The 15,712-nt window shown below is 38.2% G+C and overlaps 1 protein-coding gene across 1 annotated transcript in view; it reads left to right on the top strand.

Moving 5' to 3' along the window:
- Positions 1-15,712, top strand: part of col27a1a (collagen, type XXVII, alpha 1a) — a 66,011-nt gene that overhangs the window by 39,855 nt on the left and 10,444 nt on the right. Inside the window, exons 15-32 of the mRNA XM_041970375.1 lie at positions 1,338-1,391; positions 1,629-1,673; positions 2,836-2,889; positions 3,243-3,296; positions 4,443-4,496; positions 4,585-4,638; positions 4,810-4,863; positions 5,013-5,057; positions 6,759-6,812; positions 6,926-6,970; positions 7,085-7,138; positions 7,230-7,283; positions 9,416-9,469; positions 10,133-10,186; positions 13,624-13,677; positions 13,868-13,912; positions 14,391-14,435; positions 14,694-14,747. Of these exons, the coding sequence (XP_041826309.1) occupies positions 1,338-1,391; positions 1,629-1,673; positions 2,836-2,889; positions 3,243-3,296; positions 4,443-4,496; positions 4,585-4,638; positions 4,810-4,863; positions 5,013-5,057; positions 6,759-6,812; positions 6,926-6,970; positions 7,085-7,138; positions 7,230-7,283; positions 9,416-9,469; positions 10,133-10,186; positions 13,624-13,677; positions 13,868-13,912; positions 14,391-14,435; positions 14,694-14,747 (927 nt within the window). The remainder of the gene's footprint in view (positions 1-1,337; positions 1,392-1,628; positions 1,674-2,835; positions 2,890-3,242; positions 3,297-4,442; positions 4,497-4,584; positions 4,639-4,809; positions 4,864-5,012; positions 5,058-6,758; positions 6,813-6,925; positions 6,971-7,084; positions 7,139-7,229; positions 7,284-9,415; positions 9,470-10,132; positions 10,187-13,623; positions 13,678-13,867; positions 13,913-14,390; positions 14,436-14,693; positions 14,748-15,712) is intronic.

Genomic DNA, 15,712 nt, shown 5'->3' with positions numbered 1-15,712 from the left:
TTTAAATGAAACTGAATATGTCTGCTTCATGGGCAAAAACACTCCCAATTAGCTCTCATCATTTACACTTCTAGACATTTTTGTGAAACCCTAATTGCAATCTATCAACTTTTGATAACTGTAAGCATATTCTAAATGTCAAAGATGATGAATCATAACAAACATAACAGTTATCCACAGTCTGATTGATCAAACCGAAATTAACTATGCATTTAATTTTCTTTTCGCATCTTCTTCTTAATAACTATGTTTGCATAGGAACTGCCCCCTGCCCACCCATCACCTTACCCTGCATGCCTGCTCAGCCCGACAGCCACATAATTGTGTCTGATTATAATGTCTCACTGGTTTCTCTTGTCGTGTCCCGTCTTCAGCCATCACTCCCGCTCCTCCCGGTCTATTCTAGGCCACTGGTGGTGGTGGTAGGCCTGTAATCGGAGGACTGTCTGATTACAGCTCTGCTCTGAGCTTTGTGTCCTCTACACCCATCCAATGTGACATTATGATGTACCAGCAGCACTAAACTGCACTTCTTAGATTTAAATATACTAGCACCCTCCTCTAGGGATTCAAGGCCTCCAGTTGGCCGCTGTAAGGAAAGGGAAAATGTCTAGACAACCACTTTGGTTTACACAATTCAGATTTTTTTTTTCTTTATTCTTACATTTAGCCTTAAAATTCAGTTTAAAAAAAAAAAAGTTTTATTATGGGCAATATTAACAACAGGCTTCTTCATTGTTGATGAAGTTTGGACAGATTTTTGTGTTTGAACAGAATTAAATCTGGTTGTCCCTTGTAGCAGGTACTAATAGATCCAGACACATGTATTATTATAATTTTGATTAGGAAAATTTTTAATAGGGACAGTGCAACGTGAGAGCAGTAGATAATGTTGCTTTAGAAGCAAGTCTTTCTAAGTAGATAATGACTTCATTTTATTGCATCAGATTTTTTTCCTACTATAGTAGAAGGCTGCTCTTCTTACAAAGGATATTTTGTGGCATACACTTAAACAATATAATTCAACCAATGTGCAGATAGAGCACAGTTAACTGAGACAAATATTTAATACACTGTGCCAAGGCCACTCTTTGTTTCAGGATTTAAATAAATCCGTATCTTGGCTCCCGGCTGTTCATCCATTGTTTTATTTTGTGTGCAGTGTGGTATCTGCACGGACAATCTGGAAGCAATGATTTCCTTATTGCATTTAATGAACCCCACTCATTGCATGTGTCTTAGAATAGAATAATATCTGAACCATGTGCTGATCTGTGCTTTTTGCATGTCCTATCACAAAATATTTATTGTTTATTTCCTCTTCTTTCTGGCATCAGGGTGATATGGGACCTATGGGAGAAATGGGCCTTCCAGGACCTGCTGGGCTGAAGGTAATCTCACAAGCACACAGATGGAAACTTTTGCTTTAACAGTCTTATCTTGCACTGTCTTCTTTGGACTTCCTCATAGTTCTTTACATGTGATATAAAACAAGAAAATGGAAAATGAGCTTGAACTTTGGATGGCTTACAGCTCAAGTCACTAATAGCTGCACAAAGCATCAGTGCTGCCATGAAGGTGCATTGTAGGATGCACCTATCTAACTCATTTGTTGGTGCTTGTTCCAGGGGGTTCCCGGAAATCCAGGAGAACCAGGACTGAAAGGTGATAAGGTGATCTGAATATTCCTGTTATTGGCCTGTGTTTTGAGCAGCATGTAATGGAAATGTCTTCATTTGCATCCTACTGTAGCCACCTGTGTCCATCCTTTGGACATAGAGCATGTATTCACCTGTTTTCGCTTTTGTCCTAATTGATAAATGCTCCTGATTACTGTTTTGATTTATTTGAGATTGTAGTTTTGACAGGTTTCTTTCTATATTAGTCTTTCCTATGCTATATTAATGCCATTATAAGAACCTTTACCTTTTACTCCTTTTGATTTTAAACATTGCTATTAAAAGAATAATTAGACATTGTCCTGGCCCTGTGATGGACTAGTAAGAATTTAAAAGTTTCTGTTCTATATAGGACACAAATGATCTAACTATTTTATAAAACTTAACATACTTTAATCCCTGCTTGGGGATTGATATGTATTAATTGAATTATACTTAACTAAATTTTTACATATGAGCATTCCAGTCAGCGAGATTTACTACTTAAGGACGCTGTAGGTCCGCTCAGCTTTGACTGAGTTTTGCCTGAAGGTCCCAACAGTATCTCAAGATGTGATCAGGCAGAAATAATCCTAAGGATTTAGGCAGAATCCTTAACATGTGGAGCAAGGCAGGAATAAGATCTGTTATCTTTTCTGATGGCTGATATTTCTCTTGCTAAACTAGAATCTAATGAACCAAAAAGAGAGAGAGAGAGAAAAAAAAACACCATATTACCAGATTTGCAAATGATAAAAAAGATCTAGTGATATTTCTTACACCGGCATGTGAAACATCTCACTTTGCATTTGTAAGGAAGTTGCTTAGAACCGAGCTGTAATTATTTGATTCTGAAATTATTAGTAATTTGATTAATTCTGTATAAGTCTGCGTAATTTGTGGTGTAACAGAAAGAAGCGATTGCTATTGGGGGCTTGAATAAAAGAGATTGATACCACATGAGAACTTAGGCTAATGCAGCAAACTGGATTCACTGTTTATCAATATTTATAATGTACAGGCTTTTAATTACTATTGTCTGTTGAAAAAGCTGATTGTTACTGAGAAAAATGGAAAGTTACAGTCCCCTCCTAATGTCGTTCCATTTTCTTTCCTTCTTTCTGTCCAAATCTCATCCATCCTACTGTGTGCATTCGGGTTCTTCTGATTCTGTCAGGGGGAAGTGGGGATTCCTGGAGAACAAGGGGAGATTGGATACAATGGAGACAAGGTAAATCACCTCTGCTGCACATTCTTATGCTATAAATGCTCATCCAAATAAATCATCATGTTCCTCTGCTCACTCCCTCCAATGAACACATATTCTGTGTCGCACAACCTTTGTTGAATTGTTGTCTTTGTAAAATGACTTAGCCAGATGTATGATGTCCAGCTTATGGAAATTCTCATATTAATCCTTCACATTTGTCTCTGTGCAAGTAAAATCTAACCCATCATAGAACAGAATGGCCCTGAGAGATGTAAAATACTGAGAAGAGTCATGCATGTCTAAGAAGTTTTTTGTTTCTAAATCCTATCAGACTGCCTGTCTTAGTTTTTTTGTTTGGGCTTTGTTTTGTATAGGGCGTTCAGGGGGTTCCAGGGTTACCTGGCATTCGTGGGAAACCAGGACCACAGGTTAGTTCTTGCCTAACAGTAATAACCAGGAATGCATTGAAATGCTAAGATGTTGACACCGTGCATTTTGTGCTTAATAACTGTCCCACCCAAAGTTAGATCTAATTTCTTAAAGTGTTATTATTACTATCAGATTGTCAGTTAATAATTCTCATTCCTTCAGTCAGTTCACTAACATAGTGTCAGGCTGCCTTGCGAGAGTACTGGTTATTCCAGGGCCTGATGTAAAATAAAGGAAGTTGCTTTCTTTGCCTAAAATCTTGATTAGATTTTTCTTATATGGCCGGTAGAGTGGTTGGATCCTCGGTCTTTACATGTACAAAAGTGTCCTTTGGCAACATATTGAATCCCACAATGCCTCTGATACGTTCACCCGTGTGTGACTGTAGAGAAAAATTGCTGCACACTGTATATAGAGTGCATACATGAAGAAGTGCTGTTTCAGTATATGTTTTAATGGGTGAATGAGAAACACACGTCAAGTACTCCGTAGAACCAACACAAGCTTAAAACAGCGATATGTAAGTCTGGATCTTTTAGATCTTTTAGATGAAGCTAATTTACTGATAAAATAATTTAACATCAATTCATGTGTCCTTACTTATTTCAAAAGTTTGTATGATTAAAAAAAATAGTTTAATAGCTATTGAACTACCACTACTTTGATCATTTTATCTTTTCAGGTTTATATTAAGCAGAAGTGAACAGAGCTGCAGCTTTTTTTCCTTTGTTTTCAGTGTCAGTGCTAAGCTAACCTAACCAGTCAGAAGCATATCTGTATACTATATAGGAAGATGTGCAAGTCTAATTTGCTCCTTTATCTAATTTTGCAGCAAGAATCATGTTTTCATTCAAGATTTGTATCTCTCTATACTTAAGTAAAAGTACTTACATTACTATAAAACAATCCGGAAGAAGTAAAAAAAATGGCAGAATTAGTGTAAATTTAAACTTTTATTCTGGAAGTCTGAAAACAGCTAGAGATGGTATTGAAACTGTTATAATAATAAGATAGTCAACAGTTTTATGAGCCGTATAGTAATTTAGAACCAGACAGTGGATTAAAAGAAAAATGCCTTCTGTGGGTACCTCAAATCTGTTGATAAGCACAGTACTTGAGTGCATTTTTATCACTGTTATTTGCAGGGAAAGCCAGGAGAGAAAGGCCCTGATGGTGCACCTGGACCACCAGGCCCTGAGGTCTGTATTTACTCTATGTCTCCATTCAATGCAATTGTCAGTGTTTCACACAAATAACAGAGATTCATACTCTTCTAACTTATGACAGGGTTTCCCTGGTGACATGGGACCACCAGGAGAGAATGGCCTTGAAGGACCAAAGGTGAGTTAGACCATCATCTAAACTGAGTGACGAGCATGTCTCAAAACACAGAACAGAACACGACTGTGAATCAACAGCCACACTGACAGAGAACATGTGTTTAAAAAAAAAAAGAAAAAGAAAACAATACCTACATCTTAGCATTGATTTCACTTCCTTTTACCCATCAAGGGAAAACTAGGGGCCAGGGGTTTACCAGGGCCACGTGGGATGCCTGGCTTGGAGGTAATACTGCCAAACACCACCCACATCAGAATGACCCCAAAGCAGTGGCAAAGCATAAAAAAATTTATGGAACATGGCTTGTTTTTGCTGGGGGACTTTTAATGTCTCCTAACATAAGCCTAGCTAAGGTCAATATCATCTGTTTCCAGGGTGATGAGGGTCCACTTGGGCCACCAGGACCATCAGGACTGGAGGTGAGATATCAAATACATGGTGTTTCTTGATTTATGGGAAGGATGCAGAGATAAAATAAGTAACATCATTGAATCTAGGGCTTTTAACTCGTGGTTGTTCATATAGTAAATGTAGCAATAACATACTGTAGATGTGGGTTTGGTCATATAAAAAATGTTGAGTAAAGTGGCATCTTCTATATGTTTGCATGTTTGTGCCAACTGTATTCAGTGCAAGATAATCAAAGCATTTATTATGTGCAATGCTACTACTCGGTGTGGGAAAACCACATCTGAATCATGAAGCTAGATCTGCTTGCAGGCTTGGTAGTCAAATAAAGTGATTCACAACCTTCAAGTTAGTAACTCAGCAAAATCTTGGCATGTGTTAGCATCTTAAAGTACTTTTTTACTGCAAACCACCCCAAAAAAGCGAAGATCAATGTATGGTTTGCTCTAAATCATACGTTCATTGCTTTTATTCTCAGCAGTCTTTATTGTATGCAGTATAATTTCAATGCTAAGCTTTAATTATGCTTCCGAAAGTTTGTTGTACCACACAGGAGTTTTTTTCTTAAATGCTCTGAGGTCATAAAACAGGTCATTATTACAGATATTTTTGAATAAAAAAGTTATAGACATGTTTGTTTTGCATAGTAAAGAGCCTGCTGCAGTGTGTCTCTGGATCAATGGTTTATCTACTCATGACGAAAAACTATCTGCAGTTCCTAATCTTGGCCGCCAGGGGGTGATAACTGCCATCACCTTGTTTACAGACGTAAAGATTTATAGTTGCTATAAAGTCTTTGAAGATAATGACCTGCTGCAGAAGTAAAGAATTTGTTGACTTTATTTCTCAAATATTTAAATAAAAATTAAAGAAAATATATTAAATGAGTTATAGTTTTTCAAGCTTATTTACAAAAGTTACTAACCTTTTGAATGAAAAGTTATTTAAAAATAAAGATTATTCAACTGAGTGATCTGACTCAAAAGCTAAATGATCATCCCAGATGCAACCTTTTTTTTCTTCACCGTAAGCTTCTTTCCACTCTGTACTCTGTCTGCGTAACTCCCTCCACACTCACCCACCTTCTGCCCACCTGTCTGTCTCATTCTCTGACCACCTCTTCATCATCTATTCAGTAGGAAGTAGTATATGAATCCCTTGGGAGCTGTGATTGATCTCTGGCCAGGTGCCTCAGGTCCTCCTACTCCTTCACCTCATCAGCTGGTTGTACATTTGCTCTACTGTTCTGAAACAAATGACAAACTTTCTTTACCTTTCTTTTTTCCATCTCCCTGACTTTTTCATTTATTTATTATTGCTTTCACTTCACGTTCTTCCTTGATATCTGTCTTTTTTATTGCACAAATCTGCTTTTACAGTCTTTCTTTAAAATAAATAAATAAATAAAGGCTGAGTCATTCAATCTTAAGGAGTTTGGCTTAGACCTTGCTGACCTGGAAGTATTGCTTGTAAAGGAACCCTAGGAACATTACAGCTACAATCATTGAACACTTTCACAGACTGCTAAAATGCATGTCAGCATTACCTGTAGACCTTTCTGCTTGTCTCAGCAGCATGCACTGTGAGCTGCAGATGCAGGAAACAGACTCTTTCCATTCACTGGAAATTTGTAATGAATGTTAACGATGCATTTACTGGCATTTAGTGTCTGTTATTCACCATTCATCATTCTATGTCTCATTTTTCTTCAGGGTAGAATGGGAAGAAAAGGATTTCCTGGGAAGGTTGGGCCAGAGGGAGTGAAGGTGAATAAAAACAAACTCATTTACTTTTCTTCCCCTTTTACTAAAATATAGAAGGCCTCTGAATGAGTCATTCCATGTTAATCTTGCAATTGATAGGAGATTTGTGTCCACAGGGTGAGCCCGGCATCACAGGAAAAGTTGGGCCCATGGGAGAAAGAGTAAGAAAGCCTGATACTGCCACTTCCTGTATTGAATAATTGTACTCTTTCCAAGTCATTTATCCAAGAAAGTCTTTCCATTCATCTGTCCAACGTTGAGTTTCTGTGTTTCAGGGCTTGGAGGGTTTCTTAGGACCTATGGGAGAGGCAGGACTGGCAGGAGAGAAGGTAAGAAAAATAACTTTCCGCCTGTTAATTTTACTTTAGATGTCTTCACAGGGTGACTTTGAAGAGTGAATATTGTACTTCTGTATTTTAGGGGGATCGAGGGCAGATGGGACTTCCTGGACCACCTGGAGAAAAAGGATCAACGGTAAGACAGATTGAATAAAACAAAACATTGAAGGGAATTTCAGTTTGATCATTAACAGTAGTTAATCATGGAGGATGCTAGAAAATGTAAAGCTCAGATAGGCAGTAATTCTTTGCAACCATCTGGCAAAAATTCCACAATACCTTTTGAGTATAGTGCAAATTAATATAATGTAAGAAGCTAGCCATTTGACTTTAACTGGTTTCCATTGCCATTTTATAAGCGGGCAGAGGATATAATTTGAGAAAAGGTGAGTGGAAAAATAAAAAAGTCTTCAAAGAAGTTGTGTATTGGAGGGAATGGACATATATTTTCATATCACGCCTTGCATGGCAAAGATTAAAAATACTGAAAATGTTTTTAAGTCTGTGAAATAATTCTTGAAGAACTCTTATCATATTTGAACTTGTTGACGTACACCATATCCTTTTTTTTTTTTTTTTTTTCTCCTTTGGTTAGAACAATTTCTTCTTCTACTGAATTGCAACCACAAACAATGTATCATATACCAGCATCGTAGCAACACTACACAGCCTGCTTCGTTTGTTTCAGATCAGTCAAATAAAACATGTTAGATTCAGATTTATTTCTTGTGGCTTTCTTAGATCAGTTGCAGGCCTTTTCAGACCAGACCAGGTAAGGTAACATAAAGTGCAACAAACCTACAGGGAGCAGCGTGTAGTGATACAGGACTCTCATGCTGTTAAGTGGGGCTTGAGTCCCATCATGATGGATGTAAAGCCTGCATATGCCTCTGCTTTGATGGGAGGGGCTTAGAAGAAGAGAGGATATCATACATTATTTCCATCTATGACAGCTTTAAGGAAATCCTGGTAGCGGTCATCCTAAACTAAACTGTGTCTGGTATTCCCATGGGAATTTACAGAGATGTGAGTTCTGGTCAATGCCACAATGTCAGCAGGAATAAGTGACACATCACATCCTGGGGTACATAGGAGCATGTTTTCTAAGCTGGTGTTTTGCAGGAGGTGTCTAGCTGGAAGACCCCGTACAATGATTTAAAGCTTTGATGGGGTTTAAGCATTTTAGAAAAGGCTGGTTCCTCTTGAATGCTACTAAAGATTTTTAAGATAAAGAAACTAAGAAGGAGGACATCAGGCATCCCTTCATGTTTTTCCTTTAGTCTGCACGGTCTCAGAATGATCCTCAAAATTTTATGACTGCTGTTCCACCCCCTCACACACTTATTCACCTCTTTCAAGCAAAACAAGTGGCTTCTTTGGGTTTTGGCTTTAGCTCATATGGACCATCTAATGTATATAACTGCCTGGAGTGGATAACAATTGAGTCATCATTCTTACTGAAACAGAGAGAGCTTTCCTGTTGGCTCACAGCCTGTTGGATGTTTCTGAGAACTTCACTACTCACACTCCTAAGGAAGTTCTCTGCTGGCTCACACTCAGCTACAAAACAGAAACAGACCCTCTGGAAAAGATAGCATCATACAAAGTGAAAGGAGCTGACCAGCAAACATCCAAAGCTGCTAACAGAAAGCTCATACTATAGGCATCTATGTTTTATTTCTCTGGAAACATGACATCAGAGCTGCCTACTGTGCTATATGAAAGGATTTTATTGTATTCAGATGTTGTGGCCAGTCCAACCGAAACACTCTTCATTATACAGTTATGCTTTTACAAATGGCCTGTCCAGAAAATCAAATCAGATCAAAAAAGAGAAAAACAGCCAGTGGTGGTATGTTTTCTGATATATAATCAGCTCTTCCAGCTGTCCTTAAGATTTTTTCACAATTTTCTTGTTACATTAAATGTGCTTTCCAGAGTACTTTTGCAGATGTTTGCTTGCACTGCATTTGTGCATGTGTGTGTGAAAGAATCTGTTGCCTTGAACAAATTCAAATAATTTATTACATTTAGAGGTTTGTCTTGGTGTCAACACCTCTAATTAAATCCCATTTGGAATCTTAGCCCTGTAAAAACTTCCTTCCACTTAGTATAAAGGCTGCAGAATCAGTTATTAAACCAGACAAGCTCCTTTGTGTCATTATTATTCCCCAGATCGTTATTCTTTTTGGAGTTAATCATTTGTGTAATCCCGTTTTGTGTAAGTTATAATTTTGGTGTTTTATGTGTGTGTTTGTGTTAAATAAGGGTCACCAAGGAATGCCAGGTGAGACTGGACCTCCTGGACCACTAGGAAGACCAGTAAGTCTTTTTCTTTTGTTTTTGCTTGTCTTTTTCATATAAGGCTCTACTGAATGGTAGTTGATCTTTTTCACTTAACACAGCAACATAAGTACTGTAGCCATGTTAAAGAAAACTATCAAGGATTTCCTTAAGTCATTGTCTACTTTTTTGTACAAAAGCAATAGTTTTAGCAATTATACATGATAGTATGTAGTGATCCACAGTCTGCTACAGAGGTTTCCTGAGCATTATGAGGGTTGACAGCCTCCTGCTGAATCTGCATTACACTCCCGTCAGTCAAAAACCCAACACCTATAACCAATTAGAAGCTGCCACTGCCCCCTCTCCCCTTGCTGTGTCTAAACCCTGTCCACGCTTGGCAGAGATCAGGCCCAGCACCGGTTCAAAGAGGGGGCCATTGAGCCACCAAAACAAACATAAATATGGGGCTTTAGGGTCCAGCAGGACAGGATTCCAGCGCAGACCTTTTAATTGGTGTGAGTGACAGATCTAACAACAAACCCCATAGTGTGTTCCTGAGGTCAGGCTGTCCTCCCCCCCAGGGTCAATAGCCAGGGGGCCCTGTGGTCTGTCAGTGTAAACCTTTGTTTTATGTCCCCTTCCCTTTTTCCACCCCCTGTGTTTCTCTCTTTATCCCATTTTTGCTCCTTTATTTGTCAGGGCCCCCCTGGCGCTACTGGGCCAGCCGGTACCAGAGGACCTAAAGGCTTGCGGGTAAGTCTGGGGGATTTCACCGGTTGTTTTTGCTGCTTAGATTGTGACTGGTGTTCTGCAGTCACTGTGTCATAGCCAAGCAGACTGAAAACCAGATCATAAACTTGGCAAAAAAGAGTATGTGCGTGCTCTGATGTGTGTATATAGGAACTATGTGCTGCTGCTGTTGATGCACTGCTGGAAAACACAAGTGGATAAACACAATGAACTGATGTGGGGCTGCCTCTGAACTGATATCATGTGTGTTAAATGGACATGTGGGCTTACATAACACATGAGAAGGTTCAAAGTTCAATGGTGGTCCTGTTTCATCCCTTTCAGAAGTAATTTCCCATTATAACTACTGGAAGAGCTGCAGTGATATAAAACAAACATTTTGTTTTCTACAGAAACAGAATAATGGCTGCTAGTTATGGGGAAAATCAGTTCAGCAACATGAGTGTTGTGGTTGAAAAGTGTGACCAGGTTTTAGTGGCTTATCGAGACGCAGCTTGGAAATTAACTTAGTGAACTAGATAAACAGGATTTATGGGAGATTACAAAGGATTGTATACAGGCAAGTAGGCAAGTTTTTCAATTCATATAATTTTTTTTTGTTGTTTTTTTTTTTCATCCCAGAGGAGAAAACTCATTCATCATTCACAAAAACTGTTATACCAGCGCTTTGTTTCTTATTATTCCTTCATGTGCTAAAATTTTGAAATGACATTTTTGATAATGGTGATGATTTATGTTGCATTACTTAGAATTTTGTTTCCTCGTTTCTCCTTAAAAATAGTAATAAACGCCCCATAAACACCTTATATACTTGATAAACCTCCAGTGAGCACTTCACATGTACATTATTTTGTTTTATCATGTTAGTGTATCCTACATTTCCAGCATTAATATAATACATGGTATAGAAATTTTAATTACTCTGAAATTATTTCATTAATTTGAAGTTGGCAACCCCAGTTTCTAAAGAATCCCATTTTTATGGCTGCTTTCCATTTACCTACTTCATTATTGACTGATAGGAGAAATCCACATTAATAATTACATTTTTTTTTTCTTCAGTTGAAACCAGTTTTTCAGGGCTGCATGACAAAAGAATCAAACAAAACTAATACAGACGATGCCAGTAACAACACAGGTTAGTCAAATTCAGGCTATGTAATCTCAACAAGAGTAAAATCACATAAGACTCCAGAGTATTTTCTGAAAGAAGGAAAGATTCATCTGGAGTTGTACCTAGATAAATATTATCAGCTGAAACTCCAGACTAGATAAGTAATGTTGGTTAAAAAAAATCTGGCTTCTTGAGCTGCATATGGCAAATAAATTCTTAAATTTATGTTTTGAACGATGTTTAGGAGGACATCAGCTTCAATAATATTTGTGTTTCGTTTGGGTTGAGATATCTCAGCTTTTGCTTCTAATACTTATGGGACATGAAGATCCTGTTATTTTCATCATCCATGACTTTTATTGCTATTGTACACTGAGCCAGCTGGAAACAGGGTTAAACTAAAAGAGAGGCTCTTTACCTGAAGCATTCATTTCAGTCACCCTGGGTATGCCCTAATAGCTCATCTGTGTTTTCTTTTTATATTGTCAGCAGTCCACACAGTCCACAACTACAAACCTGAATACAACAGTTGGTAACAGACAGTGCCTCAACATACATGAGCTCTGTCCCAGCAAGAAATCAAACAACTTTCAGAAACATGTATATTGTACTCACCTTGTTTTCTGTATAGTAAAAAACATGCAAAACAACATGAACTTGAGGACTAGGTTGAGATATACTTTCCACTGCAGGTCTTTTTGATTGCTACTTGGAGACTAAACGTTGATAGGAATACAGCATCTGTCTCCACTTGGATGCAACACTAGCCTGTTTTATAACTTAAAAATATTGTTGAATCAAAGACTGCATGTTGGCATCAAACCATAGGAAGTTAGTGCCACCGCTGTCTCTATTTTCTGTGTCTTGGCTGCATTTTCATGTGCAAAAACTATTTTAAATTTATTGATTCAAGCTTGTGTCAAAGATGAGGAATCACAAGTCTGACTGGTAATCATTTTCTGAATCTAATAAATTCCTCATGACATCTAACGAACAAATCTTCAGCTAATGTTTTCCATACTGAAGAGCATACTCAACCCATCATTGCCTGTCAGAAACCTGTGGTTATCGTGGAGCTGGTTAAAATCTAAATTGGTCATGTTGATTGTTTTGAATTCAAACCACTTGCATTAATTTTCTGTCTGTGTCTGAAAATAAATGCCATGAAAATACTTTTTTTTCCGTGGCTGCAATCAGTGGATGAAATATTTTCCCTGCACATCAGCTAATCAGGCTATGTAAACGCAACCAGCGGGTAGCAGGTACCCCAGACAGGAATGTTAATGAGCAGTGCTCATCCAGTTTTTTGTGTAATAGGCTTATAGCACTTCAACTAGTGGTGTTCTCCATGGGCCAAACTCCCACTGTGCATGGTCATCAATCACTCAAACAACAAGGCCTCCTTTGTGACTGTGTCATGTTATATTTGATTTTTCTTAAAATAATTTATTACACTGAGAAACTCATAGCTAGCCAATTGTTTATACGCAGTGTAACATGAGATTGACCTATTGGTTGTTTCATTTCTCTCAGCCAGTTTGCATCTTTTCTCTGCCAATGCATAAGAACATCTTCCAGAGCATAGATGGGAAATTTGTCTACATGCAGGTGCAAAGTAGATGGGCTGTACTGGTCCACTGCCCAGTTCCCATTTAACATTACTGTTCACTGGACTTGCAAGCCTTTAAACCTTTTAAAATAATTTTGTTTGACTGTTGCACCCATGTAGTATAAACAGTTGGATTGTCCTGGCAGAGTGTATGTTTAAGTGTAAATTAAATAAACTGGATTTGTGTGTGTATCGACTTTGTAATATGAACCATGTGTAAAATTATTGTAGGTCATTGACCAATGCCTTTCACTAGCTTGTATCAAACTAGATAAAGATGCCTTGTAGCTGCTTTTAACACCAAGCTTGCATGCATTATCAGTTAGGGAAGATTTTTTCCTGTTTGTCCTGAGAATTGAAGTTTAGACAAAATAACCCTCACTCACCTTCCACTATGAGTTTTGTTGGTGTCAAACTATAGAGCAGAGCTACTCAATTCGGTCCTACGAGGGCCGCAATCCAGCAGGTTTTCCATGTATCCCTGCACCAACACACCTGAGTCAAATTAGGTGGCTCTAACAGCCAATCAGGTTCTACACAATGACTCATTAATTTGACTCAGGTGTGTTGGTACAGGGATTCATGGAAAACCTGCTGGATTGTGGCCCTCGTAGGACCGAATTGAGTAGCCCTGATGTTTGTTTATAGCATATTGTGGCTGTCTGGCAGTGTTACAGTGACCTCTGTTGGTGAAGTGACAGCTGTCTTGTGTTTTAGGGAGCAAGAGGGCCTGATGGTCCAACAGGAGAGTTGGGATTAGAGGGCATGAAGGTAAGACTACTGCCATTCATAAACTCTAATAATGCTAATAAATATCTTTAAACTAGACACTGTAATCCAAAGAGTGGAAAAAAGTAGGAAAAGCTGCATGTCTCTCCTACTTACAGGGCAGGAAATATAGATTACAATAAACTAACATTTCAAGACAGTGGTTATCTCTCATCCCTCCCTTTCTCTACAGGGTCCCGATGGTCCCCCAGGAAAAATAGGTTTTCCTGGATCACAGGTAAAACTCTTGGGCACATTTGTGCTTTTCCTATCCTTCCTCTTGTGTTTTTTGGTACCTCTGTTCCTCTGGAAAAGTGAAGCATGCATAATTTAGTAGACCTACAGGAGCGTGGAGAGACACACTGTCACAAACAACGTATTGCTTTTGAGGAACAGATTGTGATTTAGTGGTTTCTGTAAACCTCTGGCCAAATTTACATACATGACAAATGAGTATTAAGTTGTTTTTTTCTTTGTACCCATTGGTGGGGTTGTGAATTATTTACTGTGCCTGCACTTAAACTTCTAAAACTCCACTGCACTTTTGAAATATTAGAGCATCTGTTGCTGATTCTTCTTCTTTTTATGGAAAGGTTTGTAAATCTAACATAAATGGGGTCAGCATAATAACTTACAGGAAAATTAAGAGAGATTCATGTGATGCTGAATTAAATATAAACCCTTTCTTTTTTATTCCTTCTTTACTGTCATTCCAGGGAAAGATCGGAGAGCCAGGAGAAACTGGGCCTAAAGGTTTTCCTGTAAGTTCATTATCCTCATGCTTAAACATAATAACCACTCACAATACATAATCAGCTACATTCACCTCTCTTTAAGTACTGTTGTGTTCTTATGTTTGATTGATCTGAGACATATTATATTCTTGACACCTTCAATAAAAAAGAGGAAATAAAGCTTGTATGTAATCAGCTAATACTCTGTTAGGTTTAGTAGCTAATGGTATCACAGTTAAAGAACTTCTACCTGCGATTTGTACCCACTGACATTTCTGTCCGCAGGGTATTCAAGGGCCTTCTGGACCTCCAGGGGACAAAGGAATAGCGGGCGAGCCGGTATTTCCAGCATTTCAGACATTTATCTCCTGCTTCCTCATCATTTCACTTCTCCTGATATGTTTTGGTGTCTTCAGAACTCAAGGGAGTCTAACATTGATTTCTTTCCTTTGAGGATTAGTCTTTGCAGTTTTCCCTCTACAGCTCACCAAACCTTTCTTTTCCCCTCCTTTTCAAAAAACTTTATTAGATACTCTTTGGTATGAAACAGCAGTCCTGTTCACGCTGCCCAGCCCTATTAATCCAAAGTATAACAGCCAGGATGTAGTTTATGAGGCATATATTTGTACTTATTAAAAGTATATGTGCTTGTGTTATTTTTTTTATTTGGAGCAGCCAGGGAATTGTCTCCACTTGCAGAGAATTGCTCCATGTTGGCCAGAAAGCAAGCTGCAAGTGAAATAAGAGATTCAGCTTTAGGAAATGTCATATTTGTAGAAGTAGCACATTGCTTAACTTGTGAGAAAATTATTATAAATAATGCCATGAAGATATAGTTTGTGGTTTTATTTTTGAGCAATTACCTGAAATGTGTGCTGAACTTAGCAACATTAGAGACATTAGGGGGCATCTGGTGTTTCATACTGTTATGGGGGGATCAGTGGGTAATGTTCTTCTGTTTCCTATTAGATAAAATATGCATCTTATGCCTAATCTAATTTCTGATGCTTTAAACTCTCGTGCTGCATAACTGCTTCCTCTGATAGATAAAATATTTTTGTCCTATTGTTGACTTACTTTGGGCTTGTAACCAAAAATATGAATGAAAAGACCACACAACTTACTCACATAATTGTATGTGAATCAACTGGGCAGCTATCCTCATTCATATCCATTCCATAAATCAGTATTCATGGCCAAACATCCATGATTAAGGAGCACAGCTACAAATCACATTCAGAGCCACACTGTGTGCAGATGGATGGCTGATTTAGCTGCTGTTGGCTAAGAAACAATATTACCAG

Source organism: Melanotaenia boesemani, chromosome 19 (genome assembly GCF_017639745.1).
Source record: "Melanotaenia boesemani isolate fMelBoe1 chromosome 19, fMelBoe1.pri, whole genome shotgun sequence".
In the NCBI taxonomy this organism is placed as follows: domain Eukaryota; kingdom Metazoa; phylum Chordata; class Actinopteri; order Atheriniformes; family Melanotaeniidae; genus Melanotaenia; species Melanotaenia boesemani.
The sequence above is the reverse complement of the archived record's forward strand: the minus strand, read 5'-3'. Positions and strand labels throughout refer to the sequence as shown.